General features: G+C 40.2%; 1 protein-coding gene across 1 annotated transcript in view; it reads left to right on the forward strand.

Annotated features, from left to right (window-relative positions):
• The first annotated feature begins 6,450 nt into the window (after positions 1–6,450).
• Positions 6,451–27,308, forward strand: part of LOC105017227 (receptor tyrosine-protein kinase erbB-3) — a 29,955-nt gene continuing 9,097 nt past the window's right edge. Inside the window, exons 1-15 of the mRNA XM_029114074.2 lie at positions 6,451–6,874; positions 14,924–15,078; positions 16,855–17,041; positions 19,608–19,733; positions 22,281–22,343; positions 22,436–22,554; positions 23,342–23,483; positions 23,693–23,803; positions 23,912–24,023; positions 24,293–24,366; positions 24,583–24,673; positions 24,949–24,966; positions 26,084–26,301; positions 26,491–26,623; positions 26,743–26,836. Coding sequence (XP_028969907.2) covers positions 6,790–6,874; positions 14,924–15,078; positions 16,855–17,041; positions 19,608–19,733; positions 22,281–22,343; positions 22,436–22,554; positions 23,342–23,483; positions 23,693–23,803; positions 23,912–24,023; positions 24,293–24,366; positions 24,583–24,673; positions 24,949–24,966; positions 26,084–26,301; positions 26,491–26,623; positions 26,743–26,836 — 1,728 coding nt within the window. The 5' untranslated portion in view covers positions 6,451–6,789. The remainder of the gene's footprint in view (positions 6,875–14,923; positions 15,079–16,854; positions 17,042–19,607; positions 19,734–22,280; positions 22,344–22,435; positions 22,555–23,341; positions 23,484–23,692; positions 23,804–23,911; positions 24,024–24,292; positions 24,367–24,582; positions 24,674–24,948; positions 24,967–26,083; positions 26,302–26,490; positions 26,624–26,742; positions 26,837–27,308) is intronic.

A 27,308-nucleotide genomic window follows, 5' to 3' on the forward strand; every position in this document is an offset into this window, starting at 1 on the left:
GTTTCGAAAGTAAAGCAAGTAAGGTAGATAACGCTGATGTGTTGTTACAGCAAGGTGATAACGGAGCAGCTGACCCGCGGACGTTGTTCCAACCGGTTCTAACACCTGGGCCGCCTAAAACATTCCGCCAGCATCCCAGAAGTCCCTTGGTGGGAAAAAGTGCAGTTACATACTTTGTGTCGATTGAGGGCAGTTGTGAGTCTTATAACGCTTATAACGCAGTTGTGAGTCTAGACAGGCTGGTCCCTAGTGACTTGAAACTAACGAGTCGTTTTTTTATTGAGTCGTTCATTCGAACGGCTGCCAGTGATGTTTACAACATTATCTCTTGTTTCATATTTGGTTGCACTGTGCCCATCGGCCATTGTGACGCGCGTGTGGCACCCATATTTCCCACGCCTATGCGTGAACGATTGAGTGATTCGTTCAATCTAATCACAAATTAAAATGAACTAAACAAAACATTCGTTGTTTTTACTGAACGATTCGAAAAGATCTGAGTCAGCGAAAATAAGTTGATAGTATAGTAACTATACATACATATTTGACAAGCAAATAACATGTTATGTTTGGGACATAACGGCCACTATAAAGGGAACATTGCCCTGCATGGGTGCCATCTTTCAAAGGGAACATTAAATGAGAGTCCTTGATAATTGTTTAATCAGGACCCCAATCACACTCATTCAAACTGTAAATATTTCTAGGTAGGTGTAAATGAGAATGTAATGGGGATGAAACTAACCAAAAAAAAGTAAAACTTTTTTGCAAGGATTTTCTATTCTCTGTGTTTCTTTGGGTTCCAGAGTTTAATACCTTTTTTAGTATTAGTGTTACATGTTTTATGATTTAGAATAGTGTCTGTGAACTTAAATTCACACCAACTGTGTTAATCAGTGGGAACATGTGAACAACTTTATTATTCATTATTCTGCGATGATTACCAAATCTCTGGAGTGTCATAGAGTTAACAGTAAGACTGTAAAATATGTCATTAAATCAAGGAAAAGGCTGCTGTGTACAAAAAAAGCCAATGTCTGTGTCTTGTAGACTCTGTATATGGCATTGAATGTATCTGACAGATCAGGAGCGATGACTACATTTGTGAATAGAATAGATGATGCTTAAGTTGATAACAAAATCAACAGTCAGAGCATTGTTGACTACAGCCTTGTATGATTCACACAGTATGAATCACATTTTACCTATGAACATAAGTTATTTTTGCAACATGCCTGTATTCATGTTGGCCTGAAGAGGTCAATCTTTACCAGCATGTCTTTTACGGGTGAACGATTCACAGGAATCTTAAATGAATTGGCCTCTGAAATGTTACACTTCCTGGCCTAACGTGAACACTCTTTTTGTTGCAGGCAGTTTGTGTTACTACATAAATATATTTTGAACTTACCCCAACAAGCATACCATATCATTTTCATTGGGGGGTACTGCGTACCTTCATTGATTTGACTCAAGCATGTGAACTGCACACAGTGTTGCAGCATTTCTGGTGGAAACAATAAAACCTGAAGACCAGCATGTGAACACTGCATTTCTGTGAAAGTGGGAATTGCAAAATCATTGGATCAACAGGATCTGTCTCTGACAAAAGTGTGTGTATGTAAGCCTTCTGCAAAATTTGACTGATTGGTTGCTTTTCAAGCAGCTTGGCTGCTTACTTTTTCTAAAAAGGAACCAGTCAAGATATTTGCCATAGTACAAAATACTCAAGGTCCTTATCTGTGTGAGTTAGCATTTTACTCAATGAAGTAGCTTCACTTCCAGTAAAAACTCCCCCATTATTCCAGTTTTGAATGAATTTAAGCTGTTAAACTCCAGTGAATAACCTAAAATAGCACAAAGGTAAGCGATAAACTGCCAAAGGTGAAAAGCTTAGGTAGCCAAAAACAGAAAAATAATGTCATTTTCAGAGTTATAAGAAAAACCGTTTATCTTCAGCAACACAGTGAAGGACAGGGAGGCCACAAGGGACAAAGCGGTGGCAGGGACTCATTACTTTTATTTCCAACAAACAGAGAGGCACAACCCAAACAATGAACCACAACACAAAGGCCCAAAAGGGCAACTTAAATAGGGTCCACAATTAGAGGCAACACTGGGCAGGTGCTTCTTATTGGGAAAAATCAAAACAGCAGCACAGAAATGGCTAGAGGCACCTCTGTGGCTAGGCCCTGACTGTGGCCCCCAGGTGCATAGAGATGCCTAGAGGCCCCCAGCCAAGACCTGACCGTCAGATTACTGACGTCTACTTGGGTCTAAATAGCATGCAGGTGCAAACCCACCCACCAGCCCTTCCTCCACCTGTTTGGTTTTGTGTGTTTTCATGGGGGGGTGATGAGTACCTTGCTCATTGTCTGTGGGGATTGCTATTAATGATCTTATGGTGTTGTCCTTATTACAAGTATCGTATACACCATCATGTGATGTCAGTGAGCTACCCCAGAGGAGTCAGACCTAATACCAAGACATGTAAAAGTATTGCCATACATGTCCACAATAAATGGTTAAAGTAACACGTGGCGTTTCCTGTCTGTATTAACTGTATGTCAGTAATATTATCAACAATAATATTTTGGCATGTTTTAGGTGTCTTTTAATCCGAATTTATTTTCAGAAATTTGGTCACTTCATTTAGTATTGCTGTGTAATCTGTACTTACACAGCAATAACAATCTGTCTACAAATCACTGACTCTGTCTCTCTGTCTGTCTCTCTTTGACACACACAGACTGGAGCTACAGGCAGAGCCAGTTTTATGACTAGTCGTTTAGCTGGCTTCACAACTCAGACAGATTGTGTTTGCATTAAGCTCAAGTGACGAGCCAAAGAGAGTTGATTGTTGTTGTTCATTGTCTTGCCAAACCAGAAATGAGTCTCAGCTCAAGCCTAGAACATTTTGAGGAGTTCTGTTACAAAAAATAACTAAGGTTTACTAAACGTTCTATTTCAGCCTGGGATTCATTCAAACCAGCCAAGAATTTTTAATTCTGAAAAAAAGCATACCTGTCAACAGTGTTACCCATGTAGTTATTTTAGGTTTTTATTGAGTACTTATGTACTATTTGTCCTAAAGCAAGGATTTTTAGAAGTTGAGATATTTAGGACCAACTGTTTTCCAATCACTTATTTTAAAAATGAGACTATTAACTTCAATGTTGTCTTCCAGGAAATGTACAATACACTATAAATACCAGGCAATTTGTCCTTGTTTTTCAATTCTACCCTGGGACATCTTTATTTCTATGAGTCAGTGTCTGTACAGGTGTTTTGAATGCTTCTGGTGCTGAACAAACCTGCTCCTCATTACATCAACAGGCCTGTGAGTTTAATGTGACCACTGGAAAAAGAGTGACTGTGTAAAGACTGCAAAGTGAGTTTGATGGAATTGAGACCCTCGTCCACCAATTCTATGCTAAAAAGAATTATTTGATTATTTGTTAAAACACTTTGTAATAATAGCTGGTGCAAAAATTTTGTATAAAATATGATTATGTCATAATGGAAATGTTTTGTTCTCCAGTGATTAGTTACTCAGCAACCCAGAATAAATGTTATGATGAAATAGTTACACAAGTACACTATATTTTTTCAGGTAGAAAAGGGGATTATAAATTGCCAGGAAGCCTGCAGTTCAGTGGAGAAAAAGCAGCATGCTTTCACTTCTTGAGCTCAATTAGGTCCAAAATACTTTAACTGTTGTTGTTAAACCAGTATCCATCAGTTCTCTCTCTCCCTCTATCTCCCCCTCTCTCTCTGTCTCACACACACACAAACAGACACACAGGGTATTAATTTACCTCACCCACTAAGACAGACTGTATTTGCATAAAGCCCTAACTCTCAAGCAACAAGCCAAGAAGATACGTTGTTATTTGTCTTACCAAACCACATGCTAACCACAGTTGAACCTTGTGCGCTTGTGTTTCAGTTTGTGTTTGTTTATTTGTATGTGTGTGTGAAAGAGTGTGTGAAAGAGTAACAAGTCATTTACATTCATTTGTCAATATTATCATCATGATGATGATGTAAAAGTCAATTACACTACAAGGATAATATCTGTTCAGTGCCCGTCACAGAATACATTTAAAAATAGTTGAATTCATGCCAGAATATTAATGTGAATTTCTGTACAAAGTAAATCATATCATATAAAATGTGATATTTTGTTTCAGTGACGCAGACAAGTGAATGAAAGAATGTTTGCCCCCTCTTGCATGTGTGGTTGTAGGGGCTGGGAAGTAAATTTGACTAGTAGACAATAAGGACATTGTGATAACTCTGGTTCAGCACCCTTCAAAGAAAGAGTGATTAACCAGTCCCTGATACCGAGGTACAATACAGCCCTTCATGAGGAACAGCGGCACTTGTCTGCATGTAACTCTCAACAAGCTGCCATTTATCAATGGTGGGCTTACATTAGCCCTGCGATAAGTCAGGAAGCCCAAACGAAGTTGAGGCTACTGTGTGTGGTTCATCCTTAATGAACTCGTAGGGTTAATGTTGTGAGACCACACGTTATTTCTTCAAATACTTCAGGTAATACTTCAGCTGTGCCATATTTGCAGCCTAGTCACTGAAGGGACTTTCTTTGAGGTCTTAAGAGTACAGTAGTTGCTTTGCTGTGGCGACGGACAGAATAAGCCATCTCTTCTCAAATTAAGTAAGGGCTTTATCATTGAGTTCAGGTGCACAAGAAGTGAATTGAAAAAAATTATATTTTTAATTTTATATTTTATTTTCACCAGGCAAGTTGAAGCACCAATTCTCACTTAGCACCACAACAACCTAAGGAAATGCTGCAGGGGAAGCAGTCGATATCTTTTCAGAGCCACCTCCTTACAATTTAATGGCTTGGTCAGTATTTGTGCAATTGGGGTGGCTATAAAAGAGTAACATGTTTTTATTTGCAAATTTCTATATACATTTCTTTAGTTTTACAATTTTCCACGTTGATGAATAATAACGAAGACATCAAATTATAATAACCCAGTGTTAAACAGACAAATTACATTCGTATTGAAGATTCATCAAAGTAGGCACCCATGAGGTAGTCACCTGGAATGCATTTCAGTGAAATAGTGTGCCTTGAAAAAAGTTTATTTCTTGAAATGTTTTCCTTAATTTGCTTGAGCCAAGCAGTTATATTGTGGCAAGGTAGAGCTGGTACACAGAAGACCATCGTTATGTTTGTACTGTAGTAGTCCATGTTATGGCAAGAAAAGCTAAAATAAGCAAAGAGAAACTAAAGTCCATCATTACTTTAAGACATGAAGATCAGTAAATACGGAAAATGTCAAGAACTTTTAACATTTCAAGTGCAGTCGTATAAACCATCAAGCTCTGTGATGAAACAGGCTGTCATGAGGACCGCCACAGGAAAGGGATGATCAGAGGTTCCTCGGCTGTGGAGGATTGGTTCATTAGAGTAACCAGCCACACATACTGATAATTAACTGCACCTCAGACTGCAGCCCAATCTCTTTACTCTACTTACAAAACTGAGGCAACTATTTGCATCAGCTTTTTGAGTATTTCAAACAGGAGGTAATTTTTAAGTAAAATATATTTGGCTTCTAGTTTTCCACAAACACACAAATATATAGTACAAACAACTTTTAAAAACTGTTTTTTTCCCAGTTGCCTATCACCTACCTTAATCTTTAGTCAGATATCCCTTGTCGTTTCTTTCAACATTGGAATATGCCAACACAGAATAACAGCTTTTGCAGATATGGATGTGCAAACTAATAGACCCTCCTACAGTAACCAGAGGCTTACTGCAACTTGCCTCTGTCAGTGTAAATACCAATGGTAGAAAGCCGTGATTTCCTCATTAAATGTTCCTTTTTTCAGAGAGTTTTGACATCCGCTCATCATGGTTTATTTCTCCTCATTGCACAAGAAGCTGCGTAATATCAGTATATAAATATGTACTCATTAAGCATGTGTACAACACTTGTAAAATCATCTTAAAATCTACAAATGTTGAAATACCCACAATCCTCTAAGAACAGTCTTGTTGTGGTTGTTGTTAGGAGAACTTAAAATATTTTAAATAATTGATTCACTTAAATCACATTTCTATTTCATGAAATGATGTCCAGACAAATGTGACATATGTAGCATGTACTTATGACAATATATTTTTAAGTTGTTCGTTACATTCACCAATACAATTTGTTTCTATTAAATGTCAACACACGTAAATGAAGTAAATACAGAAAACATATTTTTATGTGGAAGGGACCCTCCCTTTTGGGGGGTGGTATATTCTAAGGCCGTGAATCACTTCTACTGTGTGCACATGCAGTTATGAAGTAGTCTATAGACAGCGCACATGCCACTGATTGGTTAAACTGCCAATCGCTGGTCCAATCAGTGACTATTGAGGATTTCCCACATCAGGGAGGTTGAAGTGACATTGTAAGCTCTGTCCCTAAACGGTGTACCTTCAGGCTGAGCCACATAGCTTCAGCCTGTATATTTATAAATTGGTCGTTTTGTTTTTCTGTATTTGAAATGAATCACTTTGCTGAGTAGCAGTTCCGCTTGAAAGAACACATTAACGACTTTTACTTTACACGATATCTTTGAGATAATGTAGAAAGAAGGGACAATACGTTGGAATACTTCACCTGGAGAGCGGTGTTCTTGATATTTGCACTTTAATTTAAATAAATTAGTGGCGTAACAATTCCCTAGTAAGGAAGAAATAGTTAAGGGTAGTTGATAACAGCTCGTCATGTTTGATAATCTTTTTCTGTCGGAATGAGGACGACCGGACTCCATCACTCGCTCGCGCTGTGTTTCGCCCTAGCCTGGCTCCAGTCCTCCTGCGCTCAAACCCAAGAAGGTAGGCTGCCAAATGATTTCATTTTGTCCTGGACACGGCATTGCTTTATGAATAAAATTGTAATGGTGAAAATAAGAGACATTTGGAACTTGTGGGATACCTCATTTTACGCTCCTGAAATGTACCTAATATGTGCCCGGGAATAAGCAATACAAGTTTTAAGAGTTCTGCAATACTTGTTCTAGTATTTTTCAATTAATTTAGTATGGTTCAATACCACAGTGCTGTATATAACACTATAAAACTAGTCTCACGTCCTCATCTAAGTCAGGGATTTCAATCTGACCCTAGTGACAAAAGCAGTTTATATACATGCAGAACCTGTTTGCTGTGCGTCAGTCTACTTTCAGAACGGTGTGCCTGTCAATTTTTTTTTTACAATTGTCTGTTTCTTTTGTATGTTATCGCTCTCCATGCAAACTGCTAATCAGAACCAGCTCCTCGGGTTTTCTTCACTATGGGTTATCACTATGGGTTATGTCTGGCTCATGGGTTTTTCTTACTTTGCGCCTCAAGTGTTCCTGAGAACTATTGTCCAATGTGTGCATTCACATTGAGTCAGGTGTAATCAGGTGTATTGCCTCCCTGCTCGGGAGGTGTTGGGATTTGAATCACATACAACAGTAAACACTGACAAAACACTGGCTGATCTCATCTGGTCGTAGATAATTTAGGTGGTGCAGTGCTGGATGAAAATAATGTCAACACCATTTTAGGTAACAGTGGTCCCCATCAGGGTCTGACTAATTCTTTGACATCAGTGCGTTATAGACCCCCCTGAATATACTTTTACACGTCACACAACCGTACAACTACAATGAATGTTGCATCTGCATCAAATCAAAACGTCTTGGTAGAGCGCTATAAAAAAAATGCTCAATGTAGTCTCGTTGTCAAACGTAATTGCAACATGTACTGTGAATATAGCATAACAAAATAAAGTTAAATTTAGGGCAAAAAATATATCAACTTTCTGGATCAAGTGAAATGTAAATTGATGGACGGATTGATTAGTGATTTGTCCTGTAAATGACAATGGCACTGGTCAGGCAGTGGTTTGTTGTCTTAGCCTTTGTAGATGTGGCACGGACTTTTAGATTGCAAGGCCGTGAGATTTGTATGCCATAAATTCATAACAGGTCAAAGATAACGATAACAAACCATTCCATATAAATCAAAACAATTGCGGCACATTCTCAGCCATATCTGAAATCTCTTCATTTTTCTTTTTTTTTATCACGCATGTTTTTCTGTCAACTGGATCTATGTGTGTGTGTGTGTGTTGTTAATTATGGTACACTTAGATGTGCATTTGGTTATGGTAAACCTTTACTTGACAAACCTTGACAGGATGTGCATTCGGTTAGGTTCATAAAAACTATGTATTTACCAGATCATCAGATTTTACTGTCAATTAAATTCAATCAATCAAATTTATTTATAAAGCCCATTTTACATGAGCAGATGTCACAAAGTGCTTTTACAAAACACATGGCCTTAAACCCCAAGGAGCAAACAACAGTAGTGTTGAATTTCAGTGGCTAGGAAAAACTAAAAATGACAACATTTAAGAAGAAACCTAGAGAGGACCCAGGCTCAGAGGGGTGACCAGTCCTCTTCTGGCTGTGCCAGGTGAACATAATTAATAAATGTGTCTGGGCTGAGTCCAGAGTCTATTTAAACTTAGTCCAGGTCGCAAGCATGACCAGATGGACAAGGAAAGGGACAACACAGGGGAGGGAGGAGGTGTCAGCACAGTGGCAGCTGAAATTGTCAGGCATCGTCTCGATCTGCAACACAACCAGGAGCACTCTGGGCTGGGACAGCAACGGGTCCCCCATAAACAATCCACCCATATTGTCAAGCATCAACCAAAGGGACACCCACCAACCGCAACCACCCTGAATGCCGAGTATTGCTAGCAGAGTACAGCCCAAGTGCGCAACAGAGAGACAACAACCAGCCAGTGACTTTGCCCCCGAGAGGCTTTGGAGAGAGGGCATCCCAGTGGCGATGAGAGCCCACCTGGCAAGACAGCAAGGGTGGACAGTATCAAGCCTTTCTGGTCACCTTCACGCCCCTGGACCAGGCTACACCCAATCATAGACCATGCTGTAGAGATGAGTCTTTAGTAGACACGTGAAAGTTTGCATTGAGTTTGCATTTCTTACCTTAATTGGCAAATAATTCCACAGTAGTGGAGCTCTATGAGAGAAGGCCCTGTTTGTTTAGAGCCTATAGGTACAATTAAAAGGCCTGCGATCGTAGGTTACGTGTAGGTATGTATGGCTGGATCATTTCAGCAAGGTAAGTAGGAGCTAGTATATGTATTGATTTATAGGTTAACAATAAACCCTTCAGCCCTAACCCTAACAGGCAGCCAGTGTAAAGAGGCTAGTACAGGAGTAATGTGTTCACATTTTTGTGTTCTAGCAGCCTTGTGCAGCACTACTGGACATGCTGGATTGAAGTATGTGAAATAGACAACTGGGTTATTTCAGTGGATTCAATATGTGTTCATGGCTTTGATTTAATTTCCTTCTTTGAAATTTCACAAGAACCCCACAAACAAAACAGTTTGTTCCATGTGACGCCTGTTACAATATACTGATGCATCACAAAAAAATGTTGTCTTACCTGTTGGTGACACATGTATTTTAGCATGTCATTGTGTAACCTCATCTGCCACTGAACTTTTCTCTGTCCATCTCCATCAACACCATTGTTCCATTCACACCCTAGGACGTTGTATCCCTTACAGTGATTCATTGTTTTTGTCAATAATCACACAAAATGTAACTTTTATTTCAATATCAATGGACCCGAAGGATAATGCTGTCTAAAGTGAACACTAATAATGTAACTTTTATTTCAATATCAATGGACCCGAAGGATTATGCTGTCTAAAGTGAACACTAATAATGTAACTTTTATTTCAATATCAATGGACCCGAAGGATTATGCTGTCTAAAGTGAACACTAATAATGTAACTTTTATTTCAATATCAATGGACCCGAAGGATTATGCTGTCTAAAGTGAACACTAATAATGTAGGATTCACCTTAAAGACAGGAAATCAAAGCGTTTGTTTGGTTGTCGTGTGTGAGTTGATCCTTCTGCCCTGTGTGTGTGTGTGTGTGTGTGTGTGTGTTTGGTACTAATAGTAAATCTGTGTGTGAGAATACAACTCCAAGGTATTCAGTAATCCTCTGCTGTCTGAGGGCCAAGTTTCTGTTTACCGCCTCCCTCTCTGTCTCCTGTCTTTTCTTTTCTTCCCTCAACACTTTTTGAATACAGAAACCTTGAAATCAGTTGAAGGAAAATCACAACTAAACCTGATCCATGACTGACTAAAGTTATCTGGTGTGTCTATGTACAATGACACAACTATCTAGCCTTGACTGCATACAGAGACAGATGTACTATACATTGATTGTCTGTCTTTAGCGTCCGCATCAACACATTTGGTTTTGTCTCCGTGATTGATGTGCTTTTTCCCTGATGATATTTAGAATGCTAACTCATTCTAACTGATTGGTCCATGACACTGCTATGTTGGGCAAGAGTTTTCCAGGAATCTGATGATATCAGCTATTATATAATTACTGCACCAAACTACCACACCAATTATATACCAATGTTTGTGAGTGGTGATGGGTCATTCGCAAACAAACAGCTCTTTTTGAATGGCTCTTCTGATGATAATAATATGAAATATTTAAAAATTCTATGAAAAAACAGTTATGTCATGTTCATTCATTAAATGACTGCATGTCACTGCTGACATGTTGAGTTACAAAGAGAGAAAGAGGGGACACTGAGGCATCGAGAGGGTAGGCAGGTGTAATTAGAAGCTGAGAACCTTGATGTACCCAGACACTTCAAGCTTTTTGGAGAAAAGGCTAATTGTGGAGGCTTGATTCAGATTTTTTACTTATCCAGCAATAACATTTCTACTGGCTTGCTCTGCATGTCTGTGTGTTCACATCTATTTTTGTGATAGAACATTTCATGCATGTACATGTGTTTGTTTTCTTTCTTGTAGTTATTGCGCTTCAATTCAGATTAGCATTAGCGTGGTGATTGTGCACCTTCCTAATCGTGTTTTATGGGTGTACACATGTAGGTGCCCAGTACTCTTTCTTAAAAGGCAATTTAACTGGTTGAGAGTCAACAGCTTGCAGACATTCACTGATACCGGTGACCCAGCTCAGGCTGCTCCCAGTCCTTAACCTAGGTGGGGTAGTCAGTGATAAGATGGTTTGCATTGCACAATATACACATAAGAACCTAATTACAATCTAATGGGTTTCCAATGTCCAGACGTGTCCAAGTCCATTTCCCAGTTTAAGGTTGAACAGAACTTGTACATTACACCATTGTTGACTGATGGCCAATTGTGTAGTATCCTGTACCACTTGGAGCCATTTTGTGATTGGCTATATAAGAATACTAATTATTGTAAAGGACAAAGGTATACAAATTACCCAAGGATTCTGGGTACACAAAATGTGCGAGTACTAAGCTGGAGCAAAATGTTCCACCCTGTGGGTTTCTAGGACCAGGATGGAAGGACACTGGTCTACTGTTGCACGGGGCTAGTGTCTCTGAGCAGCTGGGATCGATGTCCGAGTGTGTTCACATTCCTCTAGAATGTCAGGCTGCACCTGTACATCTCTTTCTCTTTAACAAACATAATAAAGTGTCTGCTATCACTGCTTTATGATTGCTGGGTATGCTCATTGTAATGTTGCCACATGCTTTGTTTCTCCCTCCAGAATCTCCAGCTTTTACTGATTGTTATCCCCAGTGTGAGTAATAAACCAGTCCAGGGTTCATGGGCTCTCTGAGCGGACTGCACACAACATGATCAATCATTGAGAAGTCAAAAAGATCACATTCATTTGTTCACTGTGTACATGAATAGTAGCAAAGCAAAGCAAAAACACCCTAATGGTTGTTTCAGAAATAGTTCCGCCCACTAAACAGGCAATGGCTGCATACAGCAGGTTGTTGAGGACTGGCTCCCTGGCAAAAGATTCATGTTCAAAATAATGTGTGCAGGATTAATGTTAACCTGAATATATTCACCAGGTGTGTCTATCTCATCTAGCGCAATAGATGAGAGACAATGGCAGGAGCTTGAAGGTGAATACGGTAAAACTTTATAACTGCAGATCACATGTTTTATATGACGTTCGTACAGTTAGCATGTTGGTGCAAGTCTGACACTTTTCATCCCCTTAATGCAACACATGATGACCACCACTGGTCAATCTCTTGACAAAAGAGCTCTGCTCAAACTAAAGATAATACACCTATGCTTGTATCTATGTTATGGGTGATTGTAAAAGGTGTAGCCTATTCATTTTCTACGGTTATGTGAAACTGTCAAACCAAACCATTGATAAAAAAACAATTTGTATGATAAATTAACATCCGTTTGTAATTTCTGCACCTTTTTGATTGGGACAGATCCAATGGGCTGCTTTTAAACAAGACTTGGACATACATTTTTACTGAATCTCCATTTGCCTGTGCAGATGGTAAATGTTAGCTAAATTGAAGTTAGTGCTTATATAAACATTGGTCTAGTTTGCATTCTCCTGTGTTAGCAGGACAGAGCAGAATATTTTATGGTGTTATCTAGTGAATTATCTTGTTATTCACTAGCATAACACCCTGGGCTAGGTTAGTTGCGTCTAATAAAATGGCAGAGAATTGCTTTTGTTTTTCAGCTGCATTTTTTTTTTCTCTGGCCCACAATATTAATATTTGCATGAAGTGATTATTGTAAAGGTCAAAAGGCGTAATGGCACAAGACTGGTTTCATATTTGCATTTTATTTATATTTATTTCATAGTTTTTTGCCTTTTTGTTTATAACACCTATTAATTTCATATCCATTGAATATTGCTGTATTAGCCTTCTATTAAGTTAATCATTCATTTTATATGCTCTTTTTGCCGGACCGCGTTAGCAGAGCTGGCCAAGAATAGTGAATGTTTCTTACTGACTGACTGACTGACTACCCCTTGTTAAATAGTGTAGTGGTTAGAGAAGTGGACTTGTAAGCTATAGGTCCTGAGTTTGTATCTCCCCGCAGGCAATGCGTAGTACGCATTATGAATTATTCCGTATAGATGAAAACTTTGCTGGCTAAAACTGTTAGTGTCAACATTATAGTAAGCCTGAAATAAAACTGTTTTCGGTTATATTGCGACTGTTTCTGGTGGATTTTCCGTGCATGCGTTTTGGGTCAGGATAGACAAACACATTTGCTGGCTTAACAACGTAGTTACGATATCTTAAGCCTTAACTGAAACTGTATACAGTTATATTGCGACTGTTTCTGGCATGGAATAGTTCATGTTCAGTCTCGCTAGCAGTTGCTCAATTCTTATGATTATTCCTAGGAAGTTAGTAGATGCTAGTAAGCCTATTTAAGCAGTCTAGCGACTGCTGAAACTTCACAACAGTGACTCTTATATGGAAGACCTGCGTTCGAATCTATTGAGAGTAACAACATTTATTAATTATTTCTGGTAGATTCCACAATCCTCTCGTCTTTTCACTTGATGAAAAAGTTAGTTATCGTCGCCTTTATTGATAGTTATTATATAAATGTCATTCACAAATGAAAGAAAAAAGTATGTTGATTAGCCATGAAAGAAAAAAAGACATCCCTATGCCATGAAATGAAATAGCTTTTTGCAGACACACCAGCAATTGCTAAATTTTTATGACTATTCCAGTAAGTTAGTAGATACCGATAAAGCTTATTACTGGCTAATACGTTGTTAAAATGGCCATTGGCAAACGCAATACATAGCCGCTATTTGTGGTGGAGGAAAACTTAGGGAGAAACTTTGTTGGTTTAACTGTATCAGTTTCATTCACAAATGGCCATATAACGATTAAAACGAAAAAGCTAAAGTACAGCTTCATGGTATAGTGATTAATGGCAAATCCTTTCACGAGGGTGACCCGGGTTCAAATCTCAAGATAACAACAGGGTTCAAATCTCAAGAAGACAACACTTTCTGTTGCGGGCCAGCTGAATTAGGCTTGCCTGGGTTCTTGTTGTATTATCGTATTGTAGCATAGTTTTAGCATTAAGCCTGAATTTGAAGGTCGGTTGTGATTTTTTTAGGAAAAGGTGGATTATTATTTTTTTGTCTGAGTTGCTGAACCAGTATGTTTGCCTATAATATATGTTTGCTTGTACTGTATGTTAGCCTGTACTATATGTTTTCCTTGCTGTGTCCATACCAGTGGGGATGTTGCAATTAGTGACATAGCTATTTATCTGTATCGGCTATGTCCATTTAAAAAGATTCCTGAAGTACTGTCTACTATGGACTCCATCTCTTGAATCAGATAGAAAGTACAGGGTAGCTGTCTGAAACGTGAGCATACTGTTCAAGTTTCTGTGATTCTCTGCAGTCTCTAAATGTCGTGTAATACAGAACTGGTATTTCATTGCAAGAGCTCAAGAATACAGCACATTTGCAACATGGTCTATCTACCACTTTAATGGTGCTACAAGGAGATGTGTTGTTCAATGTCCCCCAGTATATTAGCAAGCTATCTATGTGTGAATATGTGAATAAATAACCTATTGATATACTGTGTGGAAACATTCATTAAAAAGCAACTGAAAGTAACAACCGACTTCGCGTTATCATCCGGAGTCTGCCTTTCTTTCACATTTACTGTGCTTCTCTCTCTCTCTCTCTCTCTCGCTCTCTTTCTTTGGGCTGAGATTTGAATAGCAAAACAGTGTATCTGTCCCAATGATGTTGATATGGACTGAATTCCTGCAGTAAACAAGAGATGGTGTAGATAGTCAGTCAGTGTACTGAATGCGACACAGGTGTCAGCCTGTTTCGCATAATCACAGGTATCCATTTTTGCCGTCATCTTGGGTAGCTGAAGGGCATGACAAATGACACATTATTCCTAAAACTGTTAGCATAATAATCCATAGTCAGAGTTTTTAAATTGTTAGAATTGAAGAACTGTCATTTGCCCCTATTTTTCCCTAGTGATATGCTCCGGTACGCAGAATACACTGAGTTGGACAGGAAATCCAGAGACACAGTACGAGCTGATGAGGGAAAAGTACACTGGCTGTGAGATTGTCATGGGCAACCTGGAGATCATCATGATGAAACATTCGATTAACTTCACTTTTCTACAGGTGAGGGGAGGGACGATGTGAATGTCAATATCCACTATTATTTTGAGTAGTACATTGATTGTGTGATGCTGGCTTTACCAGAGGTCCCCACAAGGACAGTAAAACCTGACCATTTGGTTTCCACAAGTTATTTTTTAAACCATGCTCTACCAGGAACAAGGCTATTGCCGGCAGTTTGTTGTTTAAGCAATAGGGGTCACGTGTAGGTGTTAAGGTTAGATTAACTTGTGAAATCAATCAGACATTCCTTTGAGGCTCCGCAAACTCTCTCACAGAATACTTTTATCAGTGTGTATCTCTTTAAGATGATGTCACTGTCTCCTGTTTACAATGAGTCCCCTTACCTTCTTCCACAATATGGCTCTGCCATGGGAACTGGTCACACAGCCATGGTAACAACATCATCTAAAACTAACTAAAGAAATAGTATTGTTGAGAGATTTGGAGAGATCTTGCTAATCAATCAAGTATACGCTTTGTACAAGAATATAAATGCAACAATGCAATTTCATTAAAACCTCATACAAGGAAATAATTCTGCTAAAATCAATTAATTACACCATAGACTGGCTGAAGAAAGCAGAGCAATGGAATATGGAATAGGACAGGATTGGAAGGAGTTTTCTGTGGTTGAGATAACATGATGATCAGACAAGATACACATACAGTAGAAGTCAAAGGTTTGGACACACCTACGCATTCAGGGGAATTTCTCATTTTCCACATTGTAGAATAATTCTGAAGAACTATGAAATTACATGTTTGGGATCAAGTAGTTACAAAAAAGTGCCTTTGCCCTGAAAACATCTTGGTTCACTGTTGGCATTCTCTCAACCAGCTTAATGAGGTAGTCACCTGGAATGCTTTTCCAACAGTCTTGAAGGAGTTCACACATATGTTCAGCACTTATTGTCTGCTTTTACTTCATACTGTGGTGAAACTGATCCCAAAACACTCTGGGTTTGAGGTCAGGTGATTGTGGAGGCCAGATCATCTGATGCAGCACCATCATTCTCCTTCTTGGTCAAATAGCCCTTACATAGCCTGGAGGTGTGTTCGGGGTCTCTGTCCTGTTGGAAAACAAATGAAAAGCAAACCTGCACTTAGAATGATGTGGTAGCCATGCTCGTTTAGTGTGCCTTGAATTCTAGATAAATCAAAAACAGGGTCACCAGCAAAGCACCTCAACACCATCACACCTCCTCCTACATGTTTCACAATGGGAACCACACATATGCATGTCATCTGTTCACCTACTCTGTCTCTCACAAAGAACAATGTTGGAACCAAAAATCTTAAGTTTTCTACGATGTGGAAAGTAGTTCATATAAAGAAATACCCTGGAATGAGTAGGTGTGTCCATGTATGTACATACTTACACAAGTGCAACAATATACTCAGCTGATGTTTTGTTGTTGTTCCAACCTTTAACTATATTGTATCCCATGGGGTGGTTGGGAGGGGTGTACATTAATTAGTGAGCTATACAGCTATATACATACCTTCATGTTCTGTCGTTCTCATAATGGAGCACTCCTCATACTGTACTTATGTGCAGACTTTTGTCCCAGCCCAGATCCAGCATATCATCAAGAAGTAAAATTATATTAATAAGTGTATACAAATAAATCAGGTAATAAATGTAGCCCCTCAAGCACCTCAATATTGAGGACAATGTTTTTATTCTTATTCCATCTGCAACTTACAGTAACAGTTTTTTTTCTTTCCTCTTTTTCTTTTCCGCTTCCCGTTTTGACCTCTTTTTTCCCCTTGTAGTCCATCAGGGAGGTTACAGGTTATGTCCTAATAGCCGTTAACCAGTTCAGCCAGCTTCCACTGGATCAACTCCGGGTCATAAGAGGCACCATTTTGTACGAGAATCGCTTTGCTCTGGCTGTTCTGCTCAACTACGAGATTGATAGCCAACATGGACTGAAGGAGCTGGGTCTCACACATCTCACAGGTACACACACACACACTTACACACACACACACACACTGACGTACACACACACACACACGTACTGAGGTACACACACACCTTTTAAATTCACACAAACCAAATGAACAATCAAAAAATGACTATTTTTACAGTGTCTGCAAGCAAGACACTTAGGGGAACCACCTCCTCTACACTGCAATGATGATTTTGACTTGTAGGCCTGCCAATTGAAGAGCAAACAACATCAACCTTTGAATATGGCCCAGACTCCTGAATATAAAGTAACTCTGCACTGATAACCAAGGTTGTTCATTAAGCATAATGGCCTGATACTTAAGCAGGTCGTCAGCAAAGGCCCATTTCATGTAGCGATCAAATGAGCAGCCCTCTGAGAGAATGAGCACCTCCCTGTGGCCTTTCCTAACAGCAACAACATGAAATGTAATAAAGACACCAGGGAACAGCTCACCACATCTAATCAACATCTCCTCACACAACAGCATTTGTGGACATATGTACCCAGTAGACTGCTGGGAACTCCAAAAGTATTTGGACAGTGACACATTTGATACAGTGACACTTATGTCTGAAAAGTCACAGTAACTAAAGTGTTACAGACTGTCAGCTTTAATTTGAGGTCATTGCCGTCTATATCAGATGTACTATATCTGATATAAATGAAGAACTTTGTGTAATGAACCGATCAGAAAGACTCTCCTGGTGGTACTCGTTGATGTGTCGGCCATTACTATTCACAAAATATCATAGGCTGGACTAGTGCAAACACTCTCTTTAGCCTCATGAACAGGATGACCCTAAATGTACCTAGATGAGCCTCCAGGGTTCTGGAGAAAGGTCTCGTGAACAGATGAGACTAATATTAACATGATCATGATGGCCATTTGAAAGTGGAAAAAAGGAACTGGCATACTACCTGATCTATGAAATACGATGGAAGGGGTATTAAGTTTTGGGCACTGGAATCTCCAAGAAGTGTAAGGCTCACCTGAAATCTGAATCCTATTGAGCATGCCTTTTACATACAGAAGACAAAACTAAAGGCAAAAAGGCCCCAAAACAAACATGACCTGCAGTTCAGGCCTAGCAGATCATCTCCCAGGATGATACCCAGCCTGGTATCTTCTATGGACAATCACTGCATCCAAAGGATATATTAATAAATCCTATGTACTACTTTATTGTGCTTTATTTTAAGTGCCAAAATATGAAGGGACATGATTGTTGTTTCTAAATGTTTCAAATGAATGAAAATACTTTTAAATTAAAGCTGACAGTCTTCATTTTAAACCCATTGTCATTGTACCATTTCATATTCATTATGTTCTAATATGCAGCAAAAATATAAGAAGGTCATTGTCAAAATGGAGTTCACTCTACCTGCCTCGCCTCTGTGGCTCAACTCAGATCGACCAGTCAGCCATGTCGGGAAGATGTAGAGGTCCTTCCAAGACCTTCACTGTGTTCATTTGCAAAATATAATGCCTTGGTGCCAGAGTGCTTGATTACATTTTATTCGAACAGTATGTGTAACCTCCCATCAACAGCAGGTGTGGATATCCTTACAACTGTGTTATTCTGATACATCATGGGTGAGAGAATCCTCCATCACCACACTGCAGTCTATCACAACTCCATTAGAGGCAGTGACTGGCTCTCACTGTATCAGTCCAGCTGAGCTCACTGAGGTCAGGCCAAAGTCTGGCGCAGCTTTTAGGGTTAATGCCATTTCAATATCAATATTTCAAATTTTATTACTATTTGTTTTATCTTCTGAATTGACAGCAACTGAAATGAAATTGACCCCAGTACTTTTCAGTAGCAATCTTTTATGTTCCTGTCCCATTGAAGTGTAAGTGACAGATGTAAGACATGTTGCTACAGCCCTCCTCTGTAGAGTTGTAGTATGACTGGGCGTAGCAGGCTGGACAGAAAGAAAAGAAAGCCTGCTAAGCAGGTTGGTTGTAGCTGTTGTCTCTCCCACACCCACATAGGGACATTCCACTAGGCTCATATGCCTCGTACTGGGGTACGGATGTAAACCATCCCTCAAAATCTCCCTTTTTCACAGTAGCTTTGTTAAACCTTCTTCTTTCTCTTAAATACTGTTTTAGAAATTTCTGATCTATGGTAAAATAAACTCACACTTTGTGTAGCAGTGTCTGCTGCTATCTTGTTTCGTGGTTCTACTACACCTTTACACTAATACTCAGCGTGAGTAACACTGACAACTGTGTCATCAAGCAACATGGCAGACATTGGTCAGTTGGTAAGTGTTAATACAGTTGCTTGTGGGTGATGGGCCTCAGTGACATTTTATTGTGCACAAAGGTGATGACAGAGGTGTTATTTGGAATTGTGTGTGTGCGTGTGTGATATTGGAAGTCCCTGCTGGAATGTTCATTACTATGAATCTGTCAGTGAAGCATCAGATCTGACAGAGAACTACAGATGTGTGCCAGTTTTGATTTTGTTTTTCTCATCAGCATGTTCTGGCCTGTTATGGCATTTGTCTTTACTACAAACCGTAATGTAATTGTGTGACCTCCTTTGTATTTGTGTTTCACAGAGATACTGGAAGGAGGTGTGTATATCTTTCGTAATAAGTTCCTGAGCTACGCCCCTCAGGTGAACTGGTTGGACATAGTAAAGGATGAATCTTCTGAAGTCATAATTGCTGACAACGGGCCTGAACGTGAGTACAATGGAAGATTGATTGCAGGACTCACAGAGACCAATATTGTGGTAGGACTCCTAGAGACCGATGTTGACTCTCTAGATTAGTGGTAGGAATCCTGTAGTTAAGATCCCATGTTTTTGAGTTTGGTACTGAAACATGGACATTTGCACACTGTTTTGAACATTTGCGCACATTTCTTTTTACGCTGAACAAACCTGATTTAGTGCCATTTCCACACAGCCTTAGATGGATTTTAGTGCACACTATTGGCAAATGGAGATATTGCATTTACTCGTGTTTGCGTTTTGTGTCTTGTCTTCCATGGTGTTGGATCTATTTGCTCATGAAATATCTTTAACTACTGTTATTGGTTTGGGGAACACTGTAATGAAAACAAACATTTTTTTTATTCCTTTATGATCTCAACATTTATGGTGCTGACTGGATTCTATTTTGGAAATCTGCTGCACTGGGGGGTGGGAGAACTTGCATATGGCATTATAGCTACACATGTTTATTTAAAAATATCCTTACCTCTTTTCAAATGTTGTGGTGTCTTTATTAAATATGTTTTTTTAAATACTCTGCCTTTCTCCCTTCTAGACCATATGCATTTCTCCCTTCTAGACCGTATGGATTCTCCCTGCTAGACTGTATGCATTTCTCCCTGCTAGACTGTATGCATTTCTCTCTGCTAGTCTATATGCATTTCTCCCTGCTAGACTGCATGCATTTCTCCCAGCTAGACCGTATGCATTTCTGTGGGATGTGAACTACAATGATGTGTACAGGGCAGGTTTGGTGTTTTTTGAAAGGTAGCATGTTTCCGAAATGTTCATATAATTGTAATTAGAACACTTTTGAGCAGACAAGAAATGTAGACTTTTATTTAGCTACTCTGAAAGTAAAAATATTACAACACATTGTGTAAAATGGCAAATAAATACAGAATGCAAAGATGTGCAAATCATTCAAACCATATATTAAATATAAAATAGTAGAAAGACATCATATCAAATGTTGAGACTGAAACATTTTATTGTTCCTTGAAAAATATATGTCCATGTTGATTTTGATGCCAGCAGGCCATTAAAAAAACCTGCTACAGGGGCAACAAAAGACTGGAAAAGTGTAATACAAAAAAGAACCTGGTGGAACATCTCACAACTAATTAGGTAAATTGGCAACATGTCAGTAACATGATTGGGTATAAAAAGAGCATCCTAGAGAGGATGAGTCCTTCAGAAGTAAAGATGGAAAAAACGCTCTGTGAAAGACTGCGTGGGCAAATAGTGCAACAATTTAAGAAAAACATTTCTCAACGTAACATTTCAAAGAGTTTGGGGATCCCATCATCTATGGTACATAATATCAATAAAACATTCCAAGAATCTGAAGAAATGGACAAGGCTCTGTACGCAAGGGACAAGGCTGAAAACCAATATTGGATGACTGTGATCTTCGGGCCCTTCGGGCCTGCATTAAAAACAGACACAATTCTGTAGTGGAAATCACTGCCTGCGCTCAGGAACACATCAGAAAACCATTGTTTGTGAACACAGTTTGTTGCTGCATTCACAAATGCAATTACAAACTCTACCATGCAACGAAGAAACCAGATATAAATAAGGTCCGGAAAAGCCGCCCGTTCTCTGGGCCCAAGCTCATTAAAGATGGACTGAGGCGTAGTGGAAAACTGTCCTGTAGTCTGACAAATCAAAATTTGAAATTATTTTTGGGAGTCATGGACGCCGCATCCTCTGAGCTAAAAAGGAAAGGGACCATCCTGCTTGTTATCAGTGAACAGTTCTAAAGCCAATATATGTGATAGTATGGGGCTCCATTAGTGCACATGGCATAGGTGACTTGCACTTCTCTGAAGGCGCCATCAATGTTGAGCAATATAGAAGTTTTGGAGCAACATATGCTGCCATCCGGACAACTTATTTTTAGGGAAGGCCTTGCTTATTTTGGCAAGACAATGCCAAACCACATTCTGCACGTATTACATGCAGAATGTGCTCCATAGTAAAATAGTCTGGTTGCTAAACTGGCCTGCCTGCAGTCCAGACCTGTCCCCCACAGAAAACATTTGGTGCATTATGAAATGGAAAATATGACAAAGGAGACCCCGAACTGTTGAGCCGCTGAAATCCTCTATCAAACAAGAATGGGAAAATATTTCACTTTCCAAACTGTAGCAATTGTTCTCCACAGTTCCCAAACACTTAGAATGTTGCTGAAGAGGAGATGCACCTAAGTAATAAACATGCCTCTGTCCCAACTTTTTTGAAAAGTGTTGCCATGTTTCTCTGATTCTACATGTGTTGTCTTTGTACTACTCCCATTAAAATAAATGACTAAGTGGTTTGCACATCATTGCTTTCTGTTTTTATTTGCATTTTACACAGCATCCCAACTTTTTTTAAAACAGGGTTGTTAAGTCATACTTTGTATGTCCAACAGAGAGGGATGCATTACCCAAAGAACTACAGCTGAAATGACTACACTTGACTTTTTTTCTGATTTCCTTTCATGACCTTTCATGACATGTTTCTCCAGGACCTTGTGATGCGGCATGCAAAGGTTCTTGTTGGGGGCCCAGGAAGGATAGCTGCCAGATCTGTATGTGACTTCTTATCCTGGCTCTTGTTTTTAACACTAGATAGCCACTCTGTGGTGTAATGTCCTACAACGATCCCCCTCTTTCCCCTTAGTGACAAAGACAGTGTGTGCTCCCCAATGTAATGGACGCTGTTTTGGGAGGAATCCAAGTGAGTGCTGTCATATGGAGTGTGCAGGAGGTTGCACTGGACCCCTGGATACTGACTGCTTTGTAAGTTTGCTATTCACACAGCCAAACAATGGGAATCATTGTTACAAGTAATTCTAACCCACTTGAAAAGATTATATTTGATCAGCAGAATACTAAAATGTACTTAAGTATGCCATCTGTGTTCTATGGTTGTCTAGTTGTCTAAGCTGCTGGACCACCAGGCCATTTTAGATTATACAATGTCTACTTAAATGTATTGTAGCGACCCTGTGTTCATTTAAAGTTCTAAGTTGGTCAGTTATGCTTCATTAGGGGGCGGGGCCTGACAGTTAGGTGGGGCTGGTTTACCTGGTGGGACGTCCCGCAGTGAGGAGGGCATCTCTGGGGGGCTTGGGGACAGCAGGGGCGGGTCCAGGGGTCTCAGGCCATAGCTTATATAAGGTGGGGTTTTGGGAAGCTCTCTCTCTCTTGTGGCTCCACTCCTGTGTGTGATAGAGGACCGTGACAGGTGTACTTGTCTTAGCTAACTACAGATCTAAGAGAGTTTGTAAAGAGCCTGTGTGTTAACAGGTATTGTTGGGCGTAGACAGTGGCCACACAGCTGTCTTGTTAGGGTTAATAAATTCTACCTGGCATTCTTTACCTCTGACTCCGGCTCCTGATTTAGCATCCCGGCCAGGGGTGTTACAGTATTAATTTATTTTATAAGTGTATAGAATATTGTAAGGGTATTTAAATGTATTTTATGCCTGGGATTGTTTTTGCAATAAAATGAGTATTGTAAAACAATATATCTAAGCAATACATACAGTATCATATACTATACCTGTGTGTTTTGTCCACCCAGGCATGCCGTAACTTCAACAACTCAGGCTCCTGTATGCCCCAGTGTCCACAACCCTTCATCTACAACAAGCACACCTTCAAACTGGAGCCCAACCCCAGCGCCAAGTACCAGTACGGTTCTATATGCGTAGCCCAGTGCCCCAGTAAGTCCACACACAGCATGGTCCGTCCACTACATCTCCCCAGTCTACTCTTGGCTATAACCATTCTCACCATGTCCAGCGCATGGTCCTCCTTCAACCTAAACCTTTGTATCATCTTCCTGTGTATTAACATATAGACCATAATTATATGAATCCCTATATCTGTCCCTACAGCCCATGCTCTCTCTTTCTCTTTCATTACTACTCAGCTAATTTTGTGGTGGACGGGAGCTCGTGTGTAAGTAGCTGCCCCCCTAATAAGATGGAAGTCGAACAGGGAGTGAAGAGGTGTGAGCCCTGTGGAGGTCTCTGTCCCAAAGGTACCTGCCTGACTACTGTTCATATTATAGCCCACTAACTAACATAGCATTGAAGATGGCCCTGTACTCCAGCCATCTCATTGCTCTTTTGTCTCCTCTCCCCTCTAGCTTGTAAAGGAATAGACTCCGGAAAGACGGTGGACTCTCAGAACATTGACAGTTTCATCAACTGCACCAAGATCCAGGGCAGCCTGCACTTCCTAATCACTGGGATTCAAGGGTGAGTTGCAGCTACAATGTCCTAGAACATTAGTGTGTCCTTGTGATCCATTGGTGTAAAACTGCTACCCCTGGAGCACATGTGGATGTACGCTGGCACGGTAGGTTCAAATCTGACCCAATGTCCTTAATCTCTGCTACCGTGATCTCTCTCCGTTCAACAAAAATACAAGATATACAAATATACTGTATACTGAAAATGGCTTGATAAGTGTTCAGTTTTCATTGCTTCTTATTTATGCATTGTTGGGTAATCTTCCCTGTATACAGAGATCCTTTCAACAACATCCCACCTTTGGACCCTGAGAAGCTGAAGGTCTTCAGAACTGTGCGAGAGATAACAGGTATGTGAGTGTTTCTTACAAGGACATTTCTAGACATGACTGAGTTGTCGTTCTTATGAGGTAAGACTCAACAGTAGACCACATCCAAATGCATTCTTGTGTGAGGGAATGTTGATACACGTATTGTACCTGTTGAAGTTTCAACTGAATATGTTAGTTTAAAGGTAGCAACATGAGTGTCATGATGCATTTGTATGATTTCTTTGTGGTTACCAGATATTCTGGATATCCAGTCATGGCCTGGAACTCTGAGAGACCTTTCTGTGTTCTCCAACTTGACAACCATACAAGGAAGAACCCTCTACAGGTGATCAAATCCATCTGTGTTTACCTGAATCATATCCATCTGTGTTTAAGTGAATCATATCCATCTGTGTATAACTGAATCATATCCATCTGTGTTTAACTAAATCATATTCATCTGTGTTTAACTGCATTGTAAATGTACATACATATACTGATGGGTTGTGTCTTGTGTCCCCTTTCACCCAATCTCTCATTCCCTGCTTTACCTTGCTCCAATCTCTCTCTCTGTCTTTCTCCCTCTCTCTGTCTCTCGGTCTCTGCTGTTTGTCCCATCAGAGGAGGGCACTCCAAAAGGTATAGTAGTGTCTGCGACAGTTGTTTTGATTATCGACCGAACAAAATACTTTCCTGATATTGTGTGAAGTAACAGTACGTCTTACTGACATATTTTCTTCCACACTTGTGAATGTGCATGTACCACATATTTAGGTCTGGAAGACGTATTATGTCTGGAACTTTGAGTAGTGTCTCAGCTGGTGGTGGGTGGGTGTCACAGTGTATATTGAGGTATAATGTAACCGCTCTCCTCCTTGATCTTATGTAAAGACCTCAAACAATAAGTCAGTCATTGGAAGTGATTGGATGAAAAAATGGCGTAGATTGTGAGAGAATCTTCTGTAAACTGCATATATAATCACACGCTTTATGAAAATTTCAATATGCATGCATAATCACACACTTTAATATATTAATGTGCAATCCAGACACACAGGTAATGAGTTCTTGAATGATGTAATCCACCCACACACACAGACAATGTGTTCCTATAGAGTGCATGATCATCATGATGGGTGAATCCCGTCCTGACACCCATCATGAGTGTATTAGCAGCCGGGCATTGCAGCAAGGCAGCAGCCTGTGACCAGACATTTAGGACCCTAAATTCAATGGCCTTTTGGGTTCACTGGAAGTGTGACCTGAATGTGAACCATGAGGTTCTCATGAGTTACTGCTCTGAACTAAGGACACTCAGGAAGAGACAGGGGGCAAGAGGTAAACCCTTCCGAAAAAGATGGTCAGATGGCGTGATGTGTGAACATTTTGTATAAAAGCCATGGTCCGGACTTTGAACTTGAGGGTTTATCTGCAGAAGGACCTGGCTTTGATGTCTGTTCATGATTTTCATGAAAGTCTATTGGAGTCTATGTTCCTGAGTTGAAGATTTAGTCCGAGTGGACTTGATTTTCCACGACAAGATCAGACTAATCTCCCCCACAGTTCCATGTGCTGACATGTGGCCAGTTTATCTCTGTTTAGGAGAAGAAGTGCCCTATCTAGGATTAGTTCTGTATTTTATCCGGACTTTATTGAACCTTTAAACTTCTGTTTCTTTGTCATCTCCCTACCTCTTTATCTCTCCGTGTTTATCCTCTTCCTCCTCTTGCATCCTTCCCTCCATTCTCTTCCTCAGAGGCTACTCCTTTCTGGTAATGAACATCCCATCGCTGACCTCTCTGGGCCTGCGTTCGCTGCGTCACATCAACGACGGTGGAGTCTACATTACAGGAAACAAGAAGCTGTGCTACCACCACACTGTCAACTGGACCCGCCTCTTCATCACCAGCTCACGCCCACAGCGCCGCCAGAAGAACGTTGACATCAAGGAAAATCGTCTCGAGGCCAAGTGTGGTGAGATGGGGTGGAGGAAAGAGAGTGGGGTGGAGGATGGGAGGGACGAGAGAGAGTGGGGGACGGATGAGAGAGAGTGGGGGACGGACGAGAGAGAGTGGGGGGCATCAGGAAATCGTTGAGGGAATATGCCGGGTGCACTAGCCAAGTACTAATGGTTTGTCATTGTTATTTTGTTTGTGTGTGTAGTTGCAGGGGGGAAGGTGTGTGACCCCCTGTGTTCGTCTGAAGGGTGTTGGGGACCCGGGCCGGACCAGTGTCTGTCCTGTAAGAACTATAGCCGTGGGGGAACCTGTGTCCATCAGTGCAGATTTCTCACTGGGTTGGTACTAATTCAAACCAATTTATCCCTGAAACAGTGTGGGTTTGCCCTTATATCTCAATGTTTTTATGTGACTCTGAAATCTAAATTTAATTCTCAATCTCTCTGTTTTTCTCCAGGGAGGGGCGTGAGTTTTCTAGTCCAAATAGAGAGTGTATGCCTTGTCACTCGGAGTGTGAGGTCCAGGAGGGACGGCCCACCTGCACAGGACCGGTATGCTCACCTTTGACCTCTGTTCATAGACCTCTCTCAGTGCATATTCAAAATAAAGTTCTATTGTGTTTCTTCTTCATCTAAATCCCCCATCCACTGTGACCCAGAGTGTTCAAGGAGATGAATTAGTAGGCTAGTGGAAGTGTCCACCTCTCCCTCAAACCCAGCTATGCTCTACTATACTCGTGTATCCATATGTAAATTTGACCCAACCTCTTGAAACAGCTTTTGTTTTTTTCAAAATAGAAATGTCATGACTGTCATGACAACATGGTTACCTAATCATCAAAAAGGGGCCACAGGGGACAAAGGAGGCAGGATGTGAGGATATTTGTTTGAGAAAGCTAAGCTAAGATTAGTGATCAGATGAAAGGTTTCTCTCTAAGTTATCAGTAACATCGTAACCTCTTTGTTGTCACTTCGTGGATGATATTTTCAATGACAGTAACATGGATATTCACAATTCTCCAAT

This window comes from Esox lucius, chromosome 17 (genome assembly GCF_011004845.1).
Source record: "Esox lucius isolate fEsoLuc1 chromosome 17, fEsoLuc1.pri, whole genome shotgun sequence".
Classification (NCBI taxonomy): Eukaryota; Metazoa; Chordata; class Actinopteri; order Esociformes; family Esocidae; genus Esox; species Esox lucius.